Here is a 25,008-nt window from a genome sequence, read left to right as displayed (position 1 = left end):
TTCTAGAACGTGACTGGAGTCCATCTAAAGCACACGGACTTAACTGGAGACCATTTAGAAAGGCCCACGTGGACCTGCGTAGAGAAGGTCCCACAGTTTAACAAAATCCAAGGGACTCCTGGTAGACCTCCGTGATCAAACTGTGGTGAGACAGAGATCAGGGCAACGGGAACAAGAGGAGTCCTCTCAGAAGATGGTGGCCTCAAGTATTGGGTAAGGAAGGAAGATTGGAATCAGCAGGACTTTCTGTGGAGGACTCGATTAAGAAGGGCCTTGGTGAGGGAGGTGACCGGGGACCCAATGGTCAGTCCAACAGAACTTCAGGTTGAGGTGGCAGAAGGACTCTGCACCAGTGGACTGGCCAGACGGGAGCTGCTCCTCAGGGAAAGGCATAGGACAACCTTTGAAGACCCTCTGGTCTGATGAGACAAACACTGAACCATTTGGGCAGAGCCCCTCACCTGCCTAACAGCCCCCCTCAGGTGAAGCATGGGGTTTCAGCATCACGCTCTGGGGACAAGGCGAGTGGTCAGAACTGAGAGAAGGACGAGCAGCCCACCCAATCCTGAGCGCACACCACTTCACACTGCAGCCCAGACAATGCATGAGGGGCTTTGGGACAAGTCTTGGAGGGTCCTTGAGTGGACCCATGGGACATCTGTGGAGAGACCTGAAGATGGCAGCTCACAGATGCTTCCCATCCAATCTAATTGAGCTCAAAGGGATCTGCCCGGGACAAGGGGATCAACTGCACAAATCCTGGTGGGCAAAGCTTATGGAGACTTCCCAAGAAGTCTGCTAAAGGGTCTTCTAGGAATGAGACATTTCAGCTTTTATTTGGAATAAATCTGCAAATCTTTCTGGACACGTGTGGCCACTTTGTCATTCTGGGTGATCGAGTGCAGATTGATGGGCAAGAATGGCAAACTGGCCGTTTCAAATGAAATCGGCAACACAATAAAGTGAAGGGGTCTGAATGCCCTGTGAATCCTCTGGGGGGCGCCCTGCTTGGTGCAAAACACTTGAGAGTCAAAAGAAAAATCTTCAGAAAACGGACCCCAAGAAATACGAGTGACGACAGATGGCAGAGGCCAGGACGTCAGTCGGTGCCCTTCACCAGGCCGCAGTCTTCACTGCTTGGAGTTTTTCCTTTCCTTTTGCTGTTTGTGGGTCTGTAATGCCGGGTGAGGACTTCCTGGAGTCGACACAAACACCGATTTGAGAACGTGTGGGATTCTATAAGGGGGCTGCCGGGGGGTCCTCACCATTCACCTCTCACTCTGAAGGAGACTCACAGCAGGTGAATCGAGACAATGAAATGGATGGATGGCATCACAGGAGGTTAGGGGTACGCTGGGGCAGGCGGCATTCTGCTGACACTCGAGGGCGGGGACACGGCGGTTGGTGGCACTGTGAGGGTCACGGTGTCACTCGAGGCTCTGTGCTAAAAGAGCGGCAGGACGCAGCGAGGACTTTGAAATGGTCGTCCATGGACCCCTTCGGATAAACCCCGCTGGTTTATCCTCGTTTTCCTGTAAAGATTTAAATGCAAATGTGAAATGTAATGATAACGGCACCGCTAAGCGCAATTCACCGTCACCATGAAGTCCTCGCCCCAGTGGACACCCAGCAGCTCTCGCCCAAATTGGCTTCCACCTGCGCCGAAGGAGTCCCCTCTGTGGATTCAGCGGGGGTGACGGTGGTGACGGTGGCACTAAGGGGTAATCACCGGAGATGCTTTACCCATCGCACTGATGAAGTGACTTTTAAAAGAATGGGGAGAGAAATGAAAAACTGCAGCGGGAACTCAAACAGAACTTCACTCCTGTAAATGGAGACGTTTCGCTGCAAACTCCTTTCAACGTCAGACGCTGCCTCAATTGGAAATGCCCAGGCCTGGCATGGCGGCACAGTGGTTAGGCCTTCAGCTCCCCTGTGCTTGTGCCCACCTGTTGTCCGTTCTCTGTGTATTTCTTGGTATTCAAGGAATGCGTAGGTTAAATCGGTGGGTGACTTTGGGTGACCCACTGTCTGCCAGTGTCTACCTGTGCCCAGTCCTGTGCCAGACTGGCACCTCATGACACATTAATCTATAACGGATTGGACACTGGGAAGAATGATTACCATAAAGATTTTTGGCTCGGGCTTTGCCACCTGTGCCACTGGGATAGACACGGGATGCCCCGTCCAGGAGCACAATAAGCAGACCAGACAATAGATGAGTGGATGGACATCTTGACTGAACATCTTCGGTTAGGTGGCACCTCCTATTCACCCACCTGGGGTGTACCTGGGATGTCCCGCCCAACCCTGAAGTGCCTTTGCTCTGGCACCAGCAGTCATCACCGCACACGCCGGCACACGGTCGCTCAGATGATGTCCTCCTTTGTTCCTGCCCTTCCTCAGTTCTGCATCTAATGTGGGTTTTGTTTGTTGAGTTCCTGCTGGTGTGAAGACGCCATGCTGTTTTGTTTGAAGCTGCGTCTCGACGCTTGGGTCCCAACGCCAGAGTCTCCACGTTGTTTGGCCGAGCCCTGCTAGTTACGTTATATTATATAAGTGCCAGCAGCCCTTGTATCATTTAACCAAACTCGGATTTGCAGGTCCACCAACATGCCACACGTGGCCGCTCTCCTGGAGACACAAATGGGCGTGCCCGGTGCTGGCATCGTGTCTGCTCCTCCATTAACACAAGCACCTCATGTTTATTTAGCGCCCGTCGGTTCTCATGCCAGCTTAAACCATTTGGGCTGATGGAAACGCTTATGATGCCAGCACCTTTCAGCCGTCACCACCCGTAAATAATCACACCTACTGGCATGAGCTGACCTGAAGGGGACGGGCAGAAAGCTGGCACAGACTTCAAGGTCGAGTGGACGGCTTTCATATCACAGCCAGAGAAGCCAGCAAGACTGGAGCGCCTTTCAAGTGGGGCATGGAGCGGGCGTCCTTAGCTGTGGGCAGCGCCAGGTTAAGCGACTCTGAGTCTGGCCTTGAACCGCACATCCAGCCTGGTGCTTCTGCAGAGCCCCTCGGCCCACCAAACTCTACCCTCTGTGCTGAAGTGTGAGGCGCGGAGCCGAGCGAATTGACATTCAACGCAAAGACGCGCTGCTCTGGGGGCGCGAAGGCGGCGCTAATCAGCCGGCGCACATTCAAACCGATATTCTATGAAGAAGAGCAACATTAAAAATAAAGCCACCTACGTACGACAACAAAGGACTGACACGATACGCGCACAGTAGCAGCAACTCTTCGCACAACACAGAGACAGATGGAGAGACTGAAAATTGGATGCAAAGAAGCAGACACAAAGTTTCCTAATCTCGCTAAAGAATGCTGAAGTACCATCTTTGAAGACAGACAGTGCTGCCCTGCCATTTACAATGTTGGGCTGATACTCAATGAGTGGGTGAGCGAACACAAATATGGGGCTTGTGTGATACCGCGTTGTCTTCGAAATATGCACAATACGCTAATAACCACAAGAAAAAGGAAGAAAAGACAAGCGAGCGAGTGAGCAGAGAGACGCAAATCGCAACATGCTGCCTCTGTCAACGGCTTCAAAATAACGCGCTGCCTCCCGTCGCCCGTCGTGGGTGCGAGATGTGGCCGCCGAGGTCGAGATCCCCTTCACTGGCCCATGTGGCTCGGCCCCGGCCTTTGACCAGAAGAACAAGCGTCCTCCGAGCCTGGGCATCTGGGCCAGACGTGGCAGACACAGACTCCCGTCCTCGTCACACTTTCGTTATGTCCATGCGCAGGTCCAAACGGCTAAACTCGCCTTCTTACGGCCATGGAGCGGATCTGTAAAGGCCACCGCGGCAGCGCTCCGTTCTTTAGAAACGTGTTGAAAGCCAAACAGAGTTTCCGTTATTTAGAAACAGAGATGACGACCGGAGCAACGAGACACCACAAGAAGTCACCAACCGCCGGGCTGACTCGACGATGGCATTGGTGACAGTCGTGTGTGATACTTCCGGTAATGTCAAAAGCAGCAGACCTTCACTACAAATCACGACTACCCCATGGTGCGCGACGGCTTATTTGAACTTCTCCACAGCCTCACAAGCCGCCATCATACTGGTAGACAGAGTGCAGCTTTGGGGGACTTCGACACCAACAAAGGGTTAAGCTGGCACATTTGGATTGCAGGTGGCACAGCGGTTTGGGCTAACGGGCCCCACCCACATGAACCCGCCACCTGGCATCCTCGCCTTGGTTTGCTATTCCTTTCAACGTCCACAAATTCCGTAAAGGCCCCCTGCATTTCTTAAGTCATTTTTCCCCCCACGCTGATCTGCGGCTAATCAGGAAACGGAAGAGTTCAACGTTTATACAGAAGGACCGGGAGAAAAACGAGAGATAAATGACCCGGAATGGGCCAAAAGTCAAAAGCCAAGAAAATCGATCAGGAAAATCCAGAAATCAAAAACCAAGCTGAGAAACGCAGGCAAAGGGCTACACTGTGGGTGAACAGCTGGGCACAGCGCCCAGAAACATCGATGCCAACAGCAGCGTGCCGCCATCTTGTGTAAGCAGAGGTGAATGACACCATAACAGACTGGCAACACGCGTGGCGACGATCAACAAAAAGACGTGAAATGGTGGGGGTCAACGATCCAAGAAAACGATGGGAAAACGTAATTAACGTTAGAGGTGAAGATGAAGAGAAAGCCAAAGTCTGAGCGCGTTAAGTCCTGGGACGTCAGTGCCAGCCATTCTAAGACAAAGCAGAGCTCCACTCGTCCATAAAAGTCCAACAACAAAAGTGTCGCCAGTGGGCAGGACAGCAAAACGAACCAATCAGCTTACAGCACAGAGGGCTTGGGAGGAGTTGAAGCGCCAGATGAGGTGCTTGGGCATCTGAGAAGTCAGCCAGACAGGACAGCTCATCTGTGCCAAGCTGCTCTGCCAGCCACTTCCACGTTTTTATCACCATTCAGAGTACCCGCCTATGGGGCGTCTGGTTGGGCTCTCGGTCAAGTCTGAGGTTGACTTTATAAAGCCACAAATGATGAATCACAAGATGGCATCTCTAAGGACGCTCAAGACTGACATGACTTTGGTGGGATGGGAGTTAAATTATGATGATGATGATGATGATGATGATGATGATGATGATGATGAGCTTGAGGAATTAATAAAAGGCATTTTAGAGTGGGAAGTGAAGCTGAGGATTTTTGGATTGCGTTTTTTGGACTGATGACCAATTGCTCTTATTTGAACCCTGCTGTCCAAAATGCTGTCCATTTGTGGACCCTTCGACCCGGCCGTGCTCACCAAAGTGGAGGTGTCCCCAGTGGGCTGAGGATGTCTGGTCCTATAGCTGCTCTACACTCTCCCCTCGTGGAGCTGCTAGGGCTGAGCCCCGTTTCTCTTTCTCTTGTCATGTCTGTGTCTTCAGGGTGAAAGTCTGAGATATCTCAGGTATTCATGGAGAAAAGCACCGAGGAGTCTTCGATGTTTAAAGGTCCAGTGGATCTGAGTGGGCTCCCCATGAAATGGCACCAACTCGACCTCTTTATCTCTAGACTAGCTGGACTGGCAGACGTCTCTTTGACGACATCACTGGAAGTCAATGAGAAACTTAGCTGGTGCACAACATGCTATAAGGCTGAGAGACATGGACGCCATCCAGTGACCTGAGATGAAGACTTGACTCCTTCATGTGTCTCTTCAGATAACCCGTAGGGACCACTGGTCTGACTGTGTATTGCTCATGGGGTCCCAAATGACGCACATGACCTGCATTGTGAGTTACGGTACTACGGCCATATGGCGCCATTACCCGAGGGTGATCCCACTCGCAGGACCCTCATTGCCGAGGACCCTAGTGGCTGGAACTGGCCGAGACGACACACACGTAACAGATAGATGGGTGGGACTGGACCAAGTGTCTACCTGGGGGGGGGTTACCAACCAGGATCCCGAGCTGTTTCGTCATGTGGTGGGTGTAGTAACACGCTGTACCAGTGCAAGGCCCCCTAACCTGACCTGACTTGCTGTGGTGTCATCTGTCCTAATAAGATGACCATGTGACAGGCCTGCCTATGATCCGTCTCCGTCAGACCCCCACTGTACAGCTGTCTTCGCTCTCAACTCCTTACTTAACCGCTGAGGAGTTCCTTTAAATTGTCCTCTCTTGGTTCAATAAGGATGTGAGTAAATGAATCCTCCAATCAAAGGCTATTGTGTGGAACGAATCAGAGTGGAGGGACACCAGTTTACTGAATATCATTGGTTGAGAGGCGTGGCCCTGTGGGCTGAGAGCTGCAGCCTTACACAGTCCCCTCGTGTCTGTGTGGCTTTAAGGGGAGTCACAACCTCTCCATGTAGGTGGGTCGTCCTGGTTTGGTTTCTGCTGTGTGCCCGCTATCATTGGCACAGGCACCAGTCCTCCGTGGCCCTGCATTGGCTTTAGTAACAGGATGTTGTGTTGACGTTAGAGAGCCTCTGGGGTCTTTTTAAGACAACTTGGATCAACTTGGCCACAAAAACTAATAAGAGCAGAATATCAGCGAACTTATCTGTCGATTCCTTAGGCTCCATTATTCTTTAGTACGGAAACCAGAATTAAATAACGATCCAATAATAATATTATTATTAATAATAATGATAATAATGTGATGGCGGTCTTAACTACAACAAATTCCTCCTGCCCATCCATAATTCTAATACTACATTTCACTTATATAGCGCCATTCCCCAGATTCTCAGAAAGAACAGCAGCTATCTCTAGCATTGGACACGGACACAGGAAATACAAAGCCACCCACTCATTCCTGTGTCGGACCGCCCAGAGTCAGAGCCTGCCCTGGCATTGCCGGGCACCAGGCAGACTGGCGTGCCAGTACACGCCCTCACCCAGACCTCACTTGCACGCCCAGAGGATGTGACGGACATGGGGGGATAACGATAACAAGATCTCCAGCACCATTCCCATTGCTTTACGTCTACAGAGTTTGCCCACAATGGCCTGGTGCCATTTTGAATCAGTGAGTGGTCCGCAACTGAAACAGCACACCTTTGACGGACGGCGCGGAGATCACTGGCAGCATCCAGAGAAAGACCCCGGGAGAGAAGAGACGACGTGACACCCAAACTGGAAAGCTGCTTACCTGGACCATCCCAGTCCTCCGCTTCCAGGGTGGACTGTCCTGCTTTTTCAGCCTGGGGGTCTCCATCGGACTCTGCCGTTTCTCGTATGATGTCCTCATCTGAAAAACAACAACAACAAATGTGCCAAAATGAATGAGCTGAACAAAAGGAAACTTCAGGAGGCCTGCAGTGTTCCTCCCAGCTCTTGTACCCCACCCCCTCCTTAAATTCAAGCCCACATCAAGAGGGTCCGGTCTTCTCTCCAGGTGCCATTTACGTAAGGTGTCATCTCTTTCAGAGACGTCCCCCTTAATCAAGGGCTCTTCACCAACCATTTTAGCCCAATAGGCACATCGCTTAACACGCCCTAAAGGGTCAGGCCTGGCCCGAGCTGGAATTCCTCGTTCAGAGACCCCCCACCAGCTAGCGTATCACTTTGCAGGCTGATTACCTCAATGGCCTTTAGACGGTCAGACGTTTCTCAAATCGGTCCGCTTGCTGTTTGCTGCTTAGCTAGTAGCTCAGCTGTCCCGATGTCCCATCCTGGCACAGTACGTGTTTTGCACAAGTCGTGTCTAAGGACACCACCATAAGCGGACCCCTGAGACTTCATGTTAGAAGTGGATATGAAATGGCACAGCCACCTGAAGGAAATGAAAAACTAAAAACATGCAGACGACGCGGTGAAAGGAACTTTATGAGCCGAGCCATAGGGGGAAGGCCCCCCGGACACAGCACTCCGGATCAGACACGCGGGGTGGAGCATTGGGGGGCTCAACATGTGCCCACGGTGGCTTAATGAACGTGAGAGGGTTGGTGAATAAAAAGCACGTGATGGCTTCACTTTAAATTCACAAGACCAAGTAATGCAGGTCAGGGCCCACCTGAGAGAGATCTTCACTTAAAAGGCATCATGGTGCCATCAGTGTGCCACAATCCAAAGATTCAGCACAGTCAAATTCAGACACCACGCCAGCCAGTCTGCCCGAAGTGACCCAAAACTTGAGGTGCCAAGTGTGCTGCTCAAAAGGAAAGAAAGTAACCGAGAGGAAGCCAAGACACTCGAGCCCACCTAATCCTGCACGACGGCCGGCTTGGACCTGCAGTGGCCCGTCACGCCTCATCTCATGACACTGGTGACATCGCGTACGTTGATCACATTCAGCCTGCCTGGGGTCCAAATCCTCGCTTTACGTCCTTTTTGCTCATTTTTGTCGATTATCGGCACTCTGCTCTCTGCCATGGTTATGTCCTGTGTGTTTTCTGGGTGGTCTCCTGCCCATCACCACCTCCAGGAAGTGCCCTCTGCCCTGTAAATCTGGGGATTTCCCACAGTGGAGAGTTTTTTGCTGGGCCTTTCTGTGATCTTCTGGATTTTTGTCCTTTTCCATTGGATCGCCTTTTGAGCCTTTGCTCGCTTTTCTAATTGCATTTTATGGCCGTTGTGCTCTTTGGAGCTTCACAGTTTGCTCCAAAATTATTTTTGTACTTTATTAAGATTCTTCTTATGTCTAGCAGGCGCTGTGTCCACCGCCCCGTGGGCATTATTGGAAGTGCTTTTGGGGCTTTTAGGACTTTAACGACACTTAAATGGAAGCCATGTGGAGTGACAACGTGGACCCCAGTGGAGGTGTGGGCCCCCAACGGCGCTCTTGGTGGCGTCCACGCTTGTCTTCTCTTCTTCAATTCTCAGTTTCCTGGTTACGTTTGGTTTTTAAAGTCCACTTAGTGAGCGCCCCACCACGACAATGAGAAACGACAGCAGGCACGGTGGGCTATAAATGACAAGCGTAACAGCACTGCCATCTCCAGCGTCCCGTGTCCTGGAGTCAAGTCCTGTGCTGAGATGTCTCGCTGTGTCTCCATGATGAGCACGCTAGTCGACTTGTGGACTCCAAGCTGGCGTGGTGGTCTCTGGCATTCAGTCCACAAACCGACCCCCACAGTCCGACACTGGGAGTGTGTGTAGTGCACGGGCCTACGGACTCCATCAGACGACGATGACACACTTGGACGGGAGCTCACGGTGGCCTCGTCACTCTCCAGCCTGGCATGCTGTCCCGCTGCCACCACACTCCAGCCAAAGTAACCCAAGAAATATGACACAAGCCATTGTGTGTGTATGTGTGCCCGCTTGGAGATAAGGACAAGTCACAAAGTTCAGGATGGTGACACGCCGGAGCGGGAGGCATTAGTTACCAAGGAAACCGAATTAATAGTCATTGATGTTAATTATCCTCAGCACCTTCCTCAGGTTTGATAAAGATTGGGCTTTGACAAATGGGAAGAGGAAGACGGGGCCGGGACGGCAGCGAGACGCCTGCTGCGACCAATGGGAGCGCCCGTCACGCCGGCCTATCAGCGTCCTATCAGTGTCTGAATAAAACATGGAGCCACACAGCCAGGTCAATAAGCTTATAGGCGATTTACACAAACAACTCCTGCAGCAAGGTAGGAACAAAGTCATATCGGCTTTTTCTCCCTTTCAGCATTGTCTCAGCCAAGAAAGCCCTTCAGAATGTCAATCCAATACGCCTGACTTTAAGGAGCTCAGCGCCCGGCTAATCCTGGCAACTTCACGAGCCTCAGACTCTGGGGAGAGAGAGAGAGACAGAGAGAGAGAGAGGGTGACATCACCTGCCACACGAGGTGGGACGCCGCCACTGCCACCACCGCTCGGAGGGCACTGGCCGTGGATGAGAGGCCAAGTCGAGTGGGCGACCTCCTGTCACCCGTCAGGCCGCCCAGAATTAGCGATGCCAGCGCAGGATTCACCTTTATACGTGTCGACCATTCTTTAGTGAATGACACCAAGCTGCTCAAATGTGTACCTTACAGCTTTAAGGAGGTCACGTGTCACCAAGTCAGGTGAGGCACCATGGCCGTGAAACAACACAACATTGAAGAAGAGTCACAGAAGAGTGGCTGGCACCAGGCGTCACCGATGGGCACGATGGGAGTGCCACAAGGGGGCCTAGTGAGCCTGCCAGGCTGCTCGATTTATGTTGTGCTGCCCTTCTCAAACTTCAGGCTGAGTCTGAGTGACCACGAGGTGACATCCTCAGTCTCAATATTGAGGCAGCACCAGCATCAGTGCCGAGTCAGCGGCAGTACAAGCTGGCATTACAAGAGCAGCTTAGAAAAGAGCAAGTCTGTCACAGCCACCGGAGCGCCACGCCAGTGTGACTGAGCGAGTGGTCCTTCCGAGGATGGCAAAGAGGTCGGCGAAACGAGCTGGCGAGCACCGCTACAACGAAGCGCCTTTCAGCCATCTCACACCCCCCGATTGGTTTTTCCGTTTGCCAGCTTGTTGGTGGCCTGTCCTCTCTTTGGGGACACTCGGCCGTCGCATGTCAAAATGTTTTAATGGCCAGTGTTTCGCTCCTCGCAGCTTTGGGCCCTGGTTGGCATGGCAGCAGGTGATGGCGTTCAATTCAGATTTTGAACGGCGAGCCCATCGCCTCAACAGAAATGAGCGGAGTGGCACCAGGGGCTCGTCTTGAGTCCTCTCATCATTTCCATTTTCTGAGCATTAAGGATTCCCAATTAGGACTCGGAGGACAGAAGACTCCGGAGTAACGCTTGCTGGAAGTCTCCTGGCGGCGCACATCAGAATCAGGCTGCTCCACTGCTGACTGCTTGTGCCCGCCTGCCCGCTGGCACCACAGGTCTCTAGTGGACAAGAAAGGAGCTGGAGGGACCACTTAACAAGTGACGCCACAGAAATACAGCAAGTCCCCTCTAACGGCTCTGCTCTAATTGCTTATATTATGCAGGGTTAAAGAATAATTGGACGCCATCTTCTCCGGTAGCCCGGTCAAAAGGAATGGGCAGCATGTCAAATGCCAGGAATGACATTCCCATCTAAGGAGATGAAAGCCAGAGGTCGAGCGAGGCGGAGACGGAGCACAACCTGAAGTGATCTCCCAAATTGGCCACGGGCAGAATTTAATTGGCCCCAGTAATGAGGCACACGGGGGGCACCGAGGGACAGTCTGGAGACGTCCGCTCACAATTACCTGAGCAGGGATGACAGCAGACTGGCCCCCTCGCCTCAAACGCATGCACACCGCCAGCCTGGCGAGTTGCCGCAACTCCATGGATGACATTGTTAAAAAGTTTCAAAGTCGTGACACGGAGCTGGACGCTGTCACCACAGGAGGTCACAGCAGATGACCAGACAACCTTTCATTCCTTTCCGGAGCCCACCGTAACTCTGGTTTTACTGTCCACACCCCTGCAGACCCTAAAACTGGAGGGCAGTCGGTCAGCAAGAACGACATCAGGATGAAGACCAAACAGGCTGACAACTGACCACCGTCCAATCGGAAGGGCTAAGCAGAGCGATGGTGGTCTCAGAGCGGCTCACTTGACCTGCGGTTCTGGTGGCCTTCTCGTATGCCGATGTCACTCATGTCACCCCACCCCAAGGCGCAGATCACCCACTTCTGCCGTATAGCGTGAGAAGACAACTGGGGGCCGTCATTGAACACGAGCGCCTGAGCCAAAGGACACGGACAGGGGGCTTCACTTGACATTCGACAAATGAGACGTCGCAGGCAAGAAGGCAAAGAATAAGAAGTGGAAATTCAGAACAGGGAAACGGACGGCCGATTTGACAAAAGAAAGGCGTGAAGTGCGGATGAGAGGACGAAGAAGTTAAGATAGCGTCGTCACCTGGGAGCGAGAAAACACGAAACGACGTCAAGAAGAGCGACGCATGGACGGGTACGAGAAATACGTTCAAATATCCAGAACAGCTACTGGGAGGAGAAATCACATGGATGTGAAAGGCGCTATATAAAGGTCAAGGTCGATACGCAGACAGACAGACAGATAGGAAAGGCGCTATATAATGCTGAGAAATGTGAAAGGCGCTACATAACAGACAGACCGGAGTGAAAGGCGCTATATAGCACTCCTCTGACCCCACGACTTTCCCCCTTCAAGGCTCTGCCACTTCCAGGACTTTTCTCTTTTTTGATTTTTCCGGGTTCTCCTCATTCTACATGGTGGTGAGACTCCAGTGTGTGTTTCCTGACACAGGGGGCTGTAAATTCGACTGTAGCCCCCCAGATGTTATTGCATTGTAACGAGTGAGCGCAGACTGAGCGTGGCGATGGAGGACCCTTTGGATTCCTGCAGGGCTCTTCTCCTCACCGGTATGTCACGCATGTCAATGAAGTTTATCATCTTTTTTTTTTCTTTCCTGACCGGTGGTCCGCAGTACTGTGGGGGTCTCGTATTTCACAAGCTTCTCAGGGGCACTGCCTCCTGAAACACCTCGTGTGGACTCAGCGGATTGTCGTGACACCCCCTGGTATTCTGCGAGAGTGCAGACCTGTGGGCAGAGAGAGGCGACGTTTCTCCAAAGTAGCAAGTGGATGTCATTTAAGAAGGTGACGTTTCAACTCTCAATCTTCCTCTTCCTCGATCAGGGGCTGCACAAAGTAATAATCACTCCTAGTTTGTCAGGGTGGAATACAAACACCCCGGGATGCCAGCGCAGGGACAATTAGATCCAAGAGTAAGCAATGGCGCGAGACCCCGGGGGTCCTGGAGCCGCTGACCCCAGGCTTTGAAGCGGCTTTGCTTCTCCATTGCATTTTGATCCAAGCTAATCAGCGCCTCACACGTTAATGAAGGTCTTTGTGTCTCCTAATACCTCCACGGTTCCAAGCGGGGACGTTAATGGCGGTTTAGGTCTTGGTGACAGGCCCATTTCTGTGAGTGACTAAAAAGGCACCAGGCTAAGCTTAAAGAGGAGTGTCACTCGACAGCACGGCAGACGACAAGTGGCCGTGACAGGCCGCTTTTTGAAGGCTTTGGGAGAGATAAAGGACACAAGTGGAGTGGCTGCTTTAAAATGACGTTCGACTCGAGAACTTTGCTAATTGCATCATTCTGCGGCTATTGAGATGGTTTAGTCATCCCAGGTTGTTTCAATAGACAAGAAATAAAATACTCATCCGACATTCTTGGAGGGAGCAGTGAAGATGAGAAGCCTTTGAAATTCACGCTACTTACCAGCGGGCTTACTTAATTAAGTGGTCCTATAGGCACTCATACACACATAAGAGGATCTGCTCCCAAAAGAAAATCCGCATTTCGAAAGTCCTTTCTCTACTAAATAGGAAGCTTTAAGAACCTCATCTCGCCTCACGTTCCCTTTGGCCGTGTGAAGAGCCCCGGTGAGGGGTGACTGACTGTCTTGCACCTTTTTAGTCCACGGCCCCCTGCTGCCCTTTTAGCCCCGTGAACAAGCCACTCGTCCGTGCTGCAGCAAGACCCGTAGATGTCCCAGGATTACCGAGAGATGCCAGGAGGCAAGCTGAAGCCATTCTAGGCCCCTCCGAATCGCTCCCGTCAGTAGAGCCGATGGGGGCTTTCATCTTCCAGAAGACGCCTGCTGGTTCCGTCGGCCCCCCGTGTTGACTGACAGGCCAGCAAAATTCAGAGGAGACTAAAATTACAGTGAGAGCCGTCCTGAGGCTGAATAATAGTGCCTTGGGGGGGCTGTCCCCTCGGAGGTCCGCAGGCCTGCCAATACCCACAATTCATAGTAAAACGCAATGGGGTCCGAAGTGATGGTAGGCACCGGTGCGCAGACATTAACTACTGGTACTCAAAAGGCATGAATGTGGAGATGCCTCTCGGTGCATGTTGGCACACTTCACCCACCTTCTCGTATTAAATTAGTTCTGTGCAAGTTCGGCTAACGGTGTATTTAAGACAGGCGAAGGGTCCAATCACGCACATCAGGAAAACCAAAGGGGAAAATCGAAGACGTCAATCAAAAGTCAAAGGCAAATCCAAAGCCTGGCACTGGGGGGACACGATGAAGGCACGAGGGGGACCGCCGAAGAAGCAGACGATGTCGATGGCTTCATCAGGCTGCACAGGAGGAGAAGGAGAGAAGGACCAGAAGGGCAGTGAGGCTTGGAGCCACAAAGTCACAAACGCTTAGAGGAGCCCCCATGATCAAGGACCAACACCTGGCACAAGGCTGGCACAATCAGCATAGCACGACTTCCTGGGCTCGGGTTACATAGGAACTGCCAAACATAAAACAAACCAAACTAACTAAAGACACCAATGCCAACCTGACAGCCAACCTGAGTCCACAGGATCATGAGAGAGCGGGCATCAGGGCTCGGACTGAGTCATCAGACCTGTGCCTCCTGGAAAAGATCACTTGGGGAGGTGTAAGAAACTGAGACAACGCTGGGCACCCGTCGTAGAGTTGACCACCACCGTCAAGCCAGCTGGGACCTTCAGAGGCACTGAGTTTCAGCTACTGAGTGCAATCTGCCACAGGTGAGCGCTGTGGACACGCAAGGAGTGGAGACTTGGGATCGAGACAAGGGCACAAATCCTAGGCAGCAAGTGACGAGGCGGACAGAAACACAAACTGGTAGGCGGCCCGAGGGGAACGAAAGAATGTGAGAGAAAGAAATCTCTCTATTATATAAAAAAATCCTGCGACGCAATAAGACTTTTTGCAAGAGATTTTTCAAGTCCCGCGAGACGAGACTTTTGCCTTGAGATTTTTTCAAGTCCTACCCTCCTCTCAGACCACGCCCACAGTCCTCTCACCTCTCATTGGTGTGAATGCTTTTGTCAAACACAGTTCCTGAGCTCTCAGCTCTTATAAATTTGTACGTTTTCCTCACTTTAAGTTCCCAATTAAAGAAGACGTATTCTGTCCAAATCTTATTGAAGAATTTCATCACTAAGGATTACTGACAGAAGAAATGAACACACAGTCAATCGTAGCAACGATGAAGTCAAACAAATTAACATGAAAATTGTCGATCAGTTACACAGCAAATTGGTTAAATGCGGATCAATAGACTCTGCTGAAATGATGAAAACATCAACTTACAAAATCACGAAGAATCGTTCTTCACGAAGAACCGTTAACACCGTCTGGTATTACATACGACGTACGAATTGCTGTTGAAAGAAGGACATATCCAAGAAAGGTAATGAAGTCCATCTTCAGGGGATAACATTGGACACCAAAGGAGATCATGATATGCCATTCGTATTAAAACGTTTACCGTATCCCATTAGAATAGCTTTTACAATGACAATTAGCAAATCACAGCGACAAACATTCATTTTATTTAATCGAGAGAGAAACGAAACTCAATCATGGGCAGTTATACGTTGTGTTGATGCATATGTGACAATTCAAATGAAAATAACAATCTGTTTAATTGTACATCCACATCCCCATACGCGAGCGGCAGAACCGCAAAGAGGCTAGCGGGTAGCACAGGCCAGGGGTTGGCAGGGGGTGAAGCTGCCTAGTCATCCAGAAAAGAAAACAAAGGGACGTTCAGAAACCTCAAGTGGACGTCCACTGCTGCCACCTTCCACTGCAAAGATCACAACTGGCACAGTTACCAACAGCAAGCCACGTCACGAATGGCAAAAACGAAACACATGGCAGCAGCCATCTTTCAAACTTCACAAAACGAGGTCACAAAATTCAAATCTTCAAGTCATGACTTGAGGGAGAGATGGGTCTTTGTACTTTTCTCTGGGGTTTCATAACTGTTTCTTTCTCTCTTGGAGAATGTTGCTGAGGTGAGTTTCACTTTTTTTTTGTTGCCTTTGCTCTGAGCTTCTTATTTTACGTTGTCGTCGTGTTTTGTACATAAATCCCCCCATCTTGACATTTTCGCTTGACATTCCCAGTCCCGAGATGCCCTCTGGCTATTGAGGGAAAGCTCAGGTGGCAGTTTGTTGAGTTTTGGACTTGCACGTGTGCGAGGGTTGTTGTCCGGTTTTTGATTTTCTAGCCCTCAGACTTTCTAGGGAGCGGAGAAGGCTCTGGAGGTGGAGGTCACTGAATTTTGCTGGAATTCTGTGAGAATCACATTTGCTGGATTTCCGCCTCTTATTGACAGGGGTTTGTCTCATATCCCTAGTGAGGACGTGTGGCATGGGACGTGTGGGGGACTTTGACCCGCCCATGTGCCACTTTTTTTTAACTGTGGTTCAGATGGGATAAGGAGTCAGTGACTGCTCCAGATTTCAGGAATAACCCTTCAGTAATCTGTTCTCTCTGCTTTCCCAGCTCCTTTAGAGTTGTGCTCGGCTGCCGGTGCACATCGGGGGTCCACCTGGAATGCCCATGTCCAGCCCCAGTCTCAATGGCTGTGGTTACACCGAGGAACTACAGAAGAGTAATGCCTCCCTTCCAGATGAGCTGAACAACTTCTTTACACGGTTTGAGGCGTAGAACAAAGAGCCTGCGAGAAAAGCAACACCTCCCTCCACTGACCAGGTACTCCGTCTCTCCATAAGTGACGTGAGGAGGACTCCATCCAGAGTCAATCCACACAAGGCTGCAGGACCTGACAACGTACCTGGTCATGTGCTCAAAGAATGTGCCAGTCAACTGGCTGGTGTCACACATCTCTGAACCAGTTATCAGTCCCAACATGCTTCAAGTAGACCACCATGATACTAGTGTCGAAGAAGTCATCAGTTACATGCCTGAATGACTACCGTCCAGTTGCACTCACCCCAATCATCATGAAGTGCTTCAAAAGGTTAGTCATGTCACACATAAAGACTAATCTCCCTGCCTCCCTTGACCCTCTTCAATTTGCTTACCGCTCAAACAGATCAACTGGGGATGCCACGAGTCCTGCCCTTCACCTCTCCCTGACACATCTGGATAAAAAAGACTCACATGTCAGGATGCCATTCATAGACTTTAGCTCTGCCTTCAACACAATCATCCCTCCAAAGCTGGTTGTAAAACTGAGCAGGTTGGGCCTGAACACCACCCTCTGCAATTGGATCCTGGACTTCTTGACAGAGAGGCCCCAGTCAGTTCAGATGGGCTGCAACACCTCCAGAAACATCACACTGAGCACTGGAGAGCCACAGGGCAGCGTGCTTAGTCCACTGCTCTTCACCCTGCTGACTCACGACTGCACAGCCATGCATAACACCAACCACATCATCAAGTTTGTGGATGATACGACGGTGCTGGGACTGGGATGATGAAACAGCATACAGAGATGAGGTGGAATGGCTGTCTGCATGGGGTGAAGACAACAATCTCTCTCTCGATGTCGACAAGGCAAAAGAGATAATCATGGACTTCAGAAAATCACATCCTGCCCACATCCCACTCGGCATCAACGGTTTAGATGTGGAGACTGTTAGGAGTACCAAGTTCCTCGGTGTGCACATAACTGAGGAACTTACATGGACACATAACACCTCATCACTAATCAAGAAAGCCCAGCAGAGACTAAACTTCCTGAGGCGGCTGAAGTGAGCACATCTTCCCCCTTCCATCCTCACCATGTGTTCTGACCAGCTGCATCACGGTCTGGTATGATGGCAACTGCAATAAATCTGACCGCAACTGCCTGCAATGAATAGTGAAGACAGCAGAGAACATCATTGGGGTGCCTCTCCCTTCACTACAGGACATATTTCACAAACGCAGTGTCCCCAAGGCCTGTGCAGGACCCCCTTACACCCCTCGCATGGACTTCTGCCATCCAAGAGAAGATACTGCAGCATCAGAGCCAGATCTGCCAGGCTGCAGGAGAGTTTTTACCCCCAAGATGTCAGACTCCTTAACACCAGGCTGGCCCCTGGGGTCTTCCAGACGACCTCAACCACCTTTAAAAACAGAACTTTTATACACGCGAGCCGCTGACCTGTAAAGACGAGTGAGCAGGTAGAGAAGAACTGAAGATCTCGTAGTGACCTTGAAGGATCTGACGCTCTTGATATCCTTGTGCTGTGAAACATTCTGACCTGTCAGTTTACACGTCTTAAACACTTTTATCATTTCTGTTTTCTCTATTATATTACATTTCTATATATTATATTGTTCTAGGCTGACCCACCTTTTAAGTTGACCACTTCTTAAGGCAATTCAATATGCAGATCAATTTGACATTTTATACAAACTCATTCATTTGGTGTTATTGCATTCGAGCGCTATTACTCTAATACTCGTAGTTTCTGTTATTTTTGTGATGAAATTTAAACTTTTTTTCTATATTGAGGTCGCCCTTTTGAACCCCCCTGAGATTTACTACGCGGTGAGGCATTTGTACTCCATCAACATGAATTATTTCCAGAGACATCATTTGGTCTGTTTTTCCAGCGCATCGCGCACAAAAGCAAGGGAACGACGGGAGCACCAGAACTCTGCTCACATCGCGTCGCTTCGTACCACAAGCTACAAGTAGTAAGTCTGTGATAAGCGGAATTTCCACTCACGGGACGGAAGGACAATCCCGACCGCTTTTATATTAAAGAAGGATATATGTATCTATACACTGCATCAATGTTCATATTGCTAACTACACGTCAATATCGCTGCTACTTCTTTGTCTCGTCTTGTTTGTGTTTTCATTTTCAATTTGAATTCTATTTTTTATTTATTATTTTGGCGTCATGTTGTCACTCTGTGGACCCGGAGCTTCACAATTTCGTCTGTCTGTACACTTGTGCGTGGTTGAGATGACCATAAAGTTCACTTTGACTTTGCCAGGGCGACTCCACTTCACACAGGCTGCTGCAGCCGAGCTGAGAAATGAGGATCCCAACCAAGCAAGTGCCGGAACGAAGGCGGTGGGATTCAATTGTGACGACCCCGGAGAGCTCGATTGGGAATGTTCCGAATTATTGGCAGCGATTGTTCCGCCATGGCGTGTAAATAAAGGCGCTCGTCGACTCGTGTGAAGTGCGTCTTCTTTGGTAATTGAGCGCTCAGGTTTGCTCTCCCCGCTGGATCAGAGCTGCGAGGAGGACACTTAAAAGCGCCTCTTAATTAGCTCTAAAATCAGATATTACCCGAGAGCCACTTGAAGTGAGTGCTCCGCTCGCATTCCTTGTAATTTTAATTTCTGTCGGGTGATCACACACACACACACACACACACACACACACGACCGTGTGCTTTACCTTTGTTGCAGAAGTACTCCATGTCCTCGCAGCTCAAGTTCTCAGGTTCAAAATCTGCCGAGAAATTCTCCACTGAAAACTCTTCCTTTGGGATGATGGGACTTTCTTCAGAGAGTCGCTCGTCCTCATCCTCATCCAAGGTGTCCTCTAAAGGCCCTGTGACAAACACACACACACACACAGCGTCTGTTAAGACCCGCTCATCAGAACAATGAATCAGACCAAGCAGCATCGCCCCCTACTGGCCAAGGCCCAGGACTTTAACTCTGAAGACACAGTTTGGTGGGACCACCCCAGACCCTGGAGCTTCACTCCGTGAACTGAACCCTGCATGTCTACGGGGGGCTGAGGGACCAGCAGGGCATCCTGTAATCGTTCTTGTCAACTAACACGCGTTGGGAAAGCCAAGTAGGCCGAGGCTTTAGTGGGCATACGGGGCGTGGCTGGTGGGTCAGAAAGACCGTCTCGATGGAAGGCCCGGACACGAATGACCTGCTGCCTTGTCGGAGTTGGAAATCGGACGTCAGTCACCGTCGGCTTTGATTTAACGCACAAGCCGTTCATTCTTTCCACGCGTTCACGTATGTGTCCTCATTTGATTTACATTCAGTGTTGCCATTTGGTCTTGCCGCTCATGGGTGACATCATTGGTCACCTCTTCTCTGTTAGTAATGACCCCCAGTGACATTTAGAATGGCAGCACAGGGCCCACTTTGTCCAACATTCTCGATGTCATCAGGCCAACGTCACCTTGCCCTAGCGGGCATTACCTGAAATCACCTAACCTCAAAGAAACGTCACTCACGCCCCTCTGACTCGAGAAACTCCCTGCCAAGATCACCGGTTACTGCCACCTGCCCCAGAGGATGAGGTCAGCGGAGACACCGAGGGGCTGGCATGGACTCAATACACAAAACTTACAAGACCTCCTGGGCGCCCTCTCTTGCACCAGCTCTGTGCTCCTTCTGCCAGCTCCTCTGCGTTTCCTCTGAAACCCGTCTGAGACCCGTCAAATGCCACTCACCGATACGGATGGGCTTTCACACGAGACCTCATTAAAGCCGACGGCAGCGAGCTTCATCTGTGTGCCCTCTGACCCGGCCCCAGACTGCATGCCTAGTCAGACATGACCTGCCCCGCGCCATACATCTGTTCATCGACATCTGCATTCAGGCCATAAGCCCACTCTGAATGTCACTCTTCACACTGGATGAAGCCAACATGAAGGCCGAGCTGCGCTGCGTCTCTCTGCCATGCCATCCATCCCTCTGCACCCTGAGCCCACGGTAAAAACGCAGATACGGTGCCATCACAAAGAAGCCTGTTGCTGTCGAGGCCACAGAGGACGAGACAGCCGAGCGTCGCTGATAACTGCGGGTCCTATGGATAGACAGACTGAAGGAAAGGGCACTATAAAGAGCCACAGATCAATTCCTGCTACATTTGACAGACTGGCGCTGCTTTGCTGTGCCGACTGCTTAGTTATACTCTCATCTCTAAAGATGGACACGATGTTCACAGACGCTTTTAATCCAAATCTGGGTCGTGGGGGCCATGCATGCCCGAGCAGCATTGCTCACAAGGCAGGACACCACCATGGACGTGGTGACAATGTCTTGGCACATGATTTAAAGGCCAGACGCCATCATACTGCCCCTAAGCTCTTATTCCACATTTTATGCAGCAGGCAATGCCACAGGCCCATGCAGAGCTGAAGGAGCTCAGGACAACCAAAGGATTGTGGCTGCAACCCCACAGAATGGACCTGCAGGTGCTGAGGGTCCGATTGAAAGTGTGGAGGCGGGTCACACCATGCAAGCCGGCCAAGCGGTTCTCACCTCTGTGCCACTCTCCGCTTGACAAGGTGCGTGAGCGGGATGAGGGCTCCAGGGTGACAAGAATGAAGGCAAGGCGCCGAGTGGCAGCGAGACGCCTGCTGGCAGCACTATCACCATCCAATCACGCATGGCCTGTGAGCCCCCCGGGCTGTGAAGCAGCGGTCCTAACACCCCCGGGAGACTGCCAGCCCGGTCCCCAGTGGTCCCTTCGCCCATCAGATGGCATGTAAGGAGAGGAAGGGCACACCGGGCGCCCCGTGGCACAGCAGGGGCCCTGACGTGCGTGCAGAGGAGGCGCAGCCTCGAGATCCCGAGGAGCCAGTGCCACAGTGCAGGAGGTAAGGCGAGCGGGCGTCCTTTTATTAATTTGTGAGCTTATCAAAGGCGACAATGTTGATTTTTCATTTACATTTCATGCCCGCAGGTAGGACGCCAGTGCGATCGACAAGCTCAAATTTTTCCGTTTGATTAATTTTTTTCCTCGCCATATTCTTCCTTTCTATCTAAATGATTTCCTTCTCTTTTTGCTTGTAGCTGTTCATCCCTCCTCGCCATTTGCATATTACTAGTTTGCTTCAATCAAGGCCCCTGATGGAATTACCTGAATTGTATTAGTCCTCCAAGTATTTCATCTCTTTAAATTATATTTCCGAATGTATCTTCTTTTTTTTTTGGAAACGCACAATTGGAATCTGCACAAAATAATTTCAAACTCTACAGGATAATTTGCATTTTAAAAAGCCGGAGGTCCAAACGCAAGATTTGTTTAAAAATTAAAAAGCGCCGTCCTGCCCAATTGGTGGGCTTTTTTCTTTTTTTTTTTAATTCCTTTAGTTGAATCTTTTAAATAAAGTAAAAAAAAAAAAAAAAAAGAAGAAAATCGACAAATCGCTTCATTAAACAGAGTAGTGTCCACGAGACCCCCGGAGGCCCACCGCACCCCTTCCCATTGGCTGGGCTTCAGGTGGGCACCCGAATGGGACATGACAAAGCATCTCTGGTCCTCAGCGGTGGTGACATGTGACCGAGTTGAGGGGGCTCCGCGGGTCACCACCCAATTGTGGGGTCCACAGCCCTGGTCTCAGCCTGGGAGAGCACATTGATGGTCACCATAGGAAGTCACAAGGACCCCCAATGTTAATGAGCACAGCAGAGAAACCAAAGGCATCCTGGGAAAGGCCCAGGGAGCCAAAGACGTCTGCTGAGGGGACGTCACTTCGCTGAGCACAAGTGACAACGGGCTGGAGGTCAAGTGCCTGAGGACCCCTAGTAGATGTCAAGGGTTTGGCTCAGGGTCTCACGAGTCATGGAGTTGATCACCACGATTGAAGAAGTAGGTGGCCGTTTGGAAGGCTTCTGGCTTGGGCTGCGATTCTCATTTGGGCTTTTGACGAAGTGGTGAAAGATTAATGGCCACCGCACTTTCACCGTGGGCTCTTAACCCTAACCCCAGCCGTGCCACTCGGAGGGCTTCACTATCCCACCAGCGTCCTCTGCTCTGTAAGACCTCCTAAGTTGTTATGTCTGTTTCAAGACCACCTTGGCTTAAGGGTGTGTTTCCTCAAATGACCTCCAGGTGTCACTGTGGGCGTTTGTGGCCACCTGACCATCACAACGGTATGACATCCCATTCCAGAGCCATGGGCGTTAATATGGAGTCAGTTCCACCATAACAGATTTCAGAGGGGGTCTGTGAGAATGTGAGCATGCCAGCCTGTGGGGTCAGCTATGGGGTGGAATGAAAAGACCTGGCCCTCCGATTCATTCACAGGGGTCCACAGGGTTAAGGTCCCTCCAGTTCCTCCACTGGGAGGCAGTCATGCTGGAACAGAAGAGGGCGGAGCTCAAACACCACCTTGATGCCAACACCAAACTCGACAGTTGGCACTGTTCAGTCCAGAAGGTGGTGCTCTCCTGCCAGGCAGTTAAGCACGACCCATCACTCAAGAGAACACGTGTGCCCACTGCTCCAGAACCCAATGGCAAGCGGTGTGCTGGCACCACAGCAGGCCACGCTTGGCATTGTCAGGGTCAGGACCCCTTTAACGGGCACAGGGAGAACACGCGACCTGAAGAAGGGATGTGGCAGCAGCCCGGCTCACAAGTCAAGGTGGTGGACACCGGTGACGCTTTGTGTCGTGATTGGCACTTACAAGGACCCCCAAAGCTCCAACACAATGTGGTCTGCGGAGGGTTGTCAAGCTTGGCATCACTAGGTGCCCAGTAGAAACTCAGCCTGGACCAGTGGGCGCACTCACTCATATGCCTCTGTGTCTTTTGAGTTGGGTTGGACCCTCAGAATCCAGAGAGTGGTCCGGACTAGGATTTGACCCCAGGACAGCAGCACGGACCACACGTCTGTTCTGGTTATTCATTCTGTTTCAGTGGTCTTTTATTTCCATTCATTGGTGTTCTTAACCCACCGGCCCAGTAGAAATCCCGACAGCGGGTGAAATTGAGAAAGTGGACTTGAGTGCCAAGACAGGAAGACGACAACGTAAGCCACCGAGGTGACTTCATTCATTTCACTCAATGCTTCTGGGGTGACACGAAGTGACAGGCGACGACTAAAACGCACGTCAGCACATCTGCTGGCCATTTCTTCCTCCACGTAGAGTTAAGTTGTATTTTGGTGGGAGTGATCGGCGTGAGGGGCTTTCAGTTCATACGTTTCAACTTAAATAGCAAAGTAAATATTGACGTTTGTGCGTTTGGAGAGACACAGAAAGACATCTCCAGGTGACACCTTCCACATTCTTTGAACGAAAGCCTCCCGTTGTGCCGGCAGACCCCGACTGTCATTCGCAGGAGCCTCCGCGTCACCTGAGCACGCGGGATAAACCGACAGACGTTTGAACTGGAAATGATGACTTCTTTCTTTTTAATGCATTGATAGATAAGATAGCAATGATACACACAAGGAGCCGCCGCTGCCCGCCGCCGCCGATAACAGGATGCCGCGCTTTCAACTGGCAGCGATCGACGAAGCCACCAACTCCGTTCTGATAACTGCACCGCAAATTAGCAGCGGGGCGCGCAGCGTGGCGTTGGAGTGCAAGCCGAGCCTCCTAATTAGAGCACCGCTGATTAAAATGACGAAATAAAGCGACGCGGACCACCTGGGGACGGACACGACACTGCCCACCTGACGAGGCCTGCCCTTAGCTGCTAGCGTGCTCGTCGTCCCGCTTCAGTGCCATCCGTTTTGTTAACCCGCTTATCCACGACACGGCAGCCGGAGCCCCTCCGAGCCATCGCTGAGAGTAAGGCAGGGACCACACCAGTTAATCTTACTGCTATTCCCAGTTATCAGATTTACTAAATATGTAAATCCATAAATGTCTGGTACCAAAAAAAAAAAAAAAAGAATGAAATTGTGAGGACCCATAAGGCTCAGCAGGGCACCAAAACCTGCTGGGTGATGATAAGAAAGGCACCAGCGCTACATAAATTAGACGGGCATGAAAAATAGTATTCAACAGGCAGCTGGATTAATACAAATGAAAGGCGCTATATAAAGTGCTGCACTAAACGCACAACAGAACAGACGCTGAATCGACACTAACGAATGGCGCACTCTTATAAAGGTTTGGATCTGAACGGCAGCAGAAAAATATACTGGAATGTTCCAGACTGTATATGAAAACGGAGAAAGGCGACACAGTGTATAAAATACACCACAGTCGATACACAGTATAGCGCCTTGAGAGATATATAGACATGGAAGACACCTGATAACAGACAGGGAGGTAGGTAGGTATGTGAAAGGCGCCACACTACGGGCACACAATGCCCAGTCTGCACTGACTCTGATAATCACGCCTTGGCACCAGACGACATCTTGAAGGACACTCGCTCATTTCTTTATTGCGGCAGGTGGAGGAATTCATTCAGATCTTCCAGAACTTTCTGGTTTCCCTGAGAGACTGCGGACGAGACGGCCATTTTAGCCCAGGAGCTTCGACAGGAGCGCACATTGAACGGTCAGAGAGATCCTGAGGCTTGGAGGGTCTTCTGCGGCTGCGTCTGATTTCATTTTCTTACGGACCCCTCTGCCAGATTCCTTTTCCTGTCTCTCTAAGGATGCGGATTTGTTTTTGTGATGGCAGCTCAC

The 25,008-nt window shown here is 50.9% G+C and overlaps 1 protein-coding gene across 3 annotated transcripts in view; it reads right to left on the bottom strand.

The window, feature by feature from the left end:
- zfpm2a (zinc finger protein, FOG family member 2a) overlaps positions 1–25,008 on the bottom strand; it is a 157,019-nt gene that overhangs the window by 81,141 nt on the left and 50,870 nt on the right. For 2 of the 3 annotated variants that reach the window (XM_039736517.1, XM_039736519.1), the window contains exons 2-3: positions 19,057–19,212; positions 7,122–7,220 (exon numbers count right to left, since the gene is read on the bottom strand). In XM_039736517.1, coding sequence (XP_039592451.1) covers positions 7,122–7,220; positions 19,057–19,212 — 255 coding nt within the window. The remainder of the gene's footprint in view (positions 1–7,121; positions 7,221–19,056; positions 19,213–25,008) is intronic. The other variant, XM_039736518.1, reaches the window with a different exon arrangement.

This window comes from Polypterus senegalus, chromosome 15 (genome assembly GCF_016835505.1).
Source record: "Polypterus senegalus isolate Bchr_013 chromosome 15, ASM1683550v1, whole genome shotgun sequence".
In the NCBI taxonomy this organism is placed as follows: domain Eukaryota; kingdom Metazoa; phylum Chordata; class Cladistia; order Polypteriformes; family Polypteridae; genus Polypterus; species Polypterus senegalus.
This window is presented reverse-complemented; position numbering and strand designations above follow the sequence as displayed.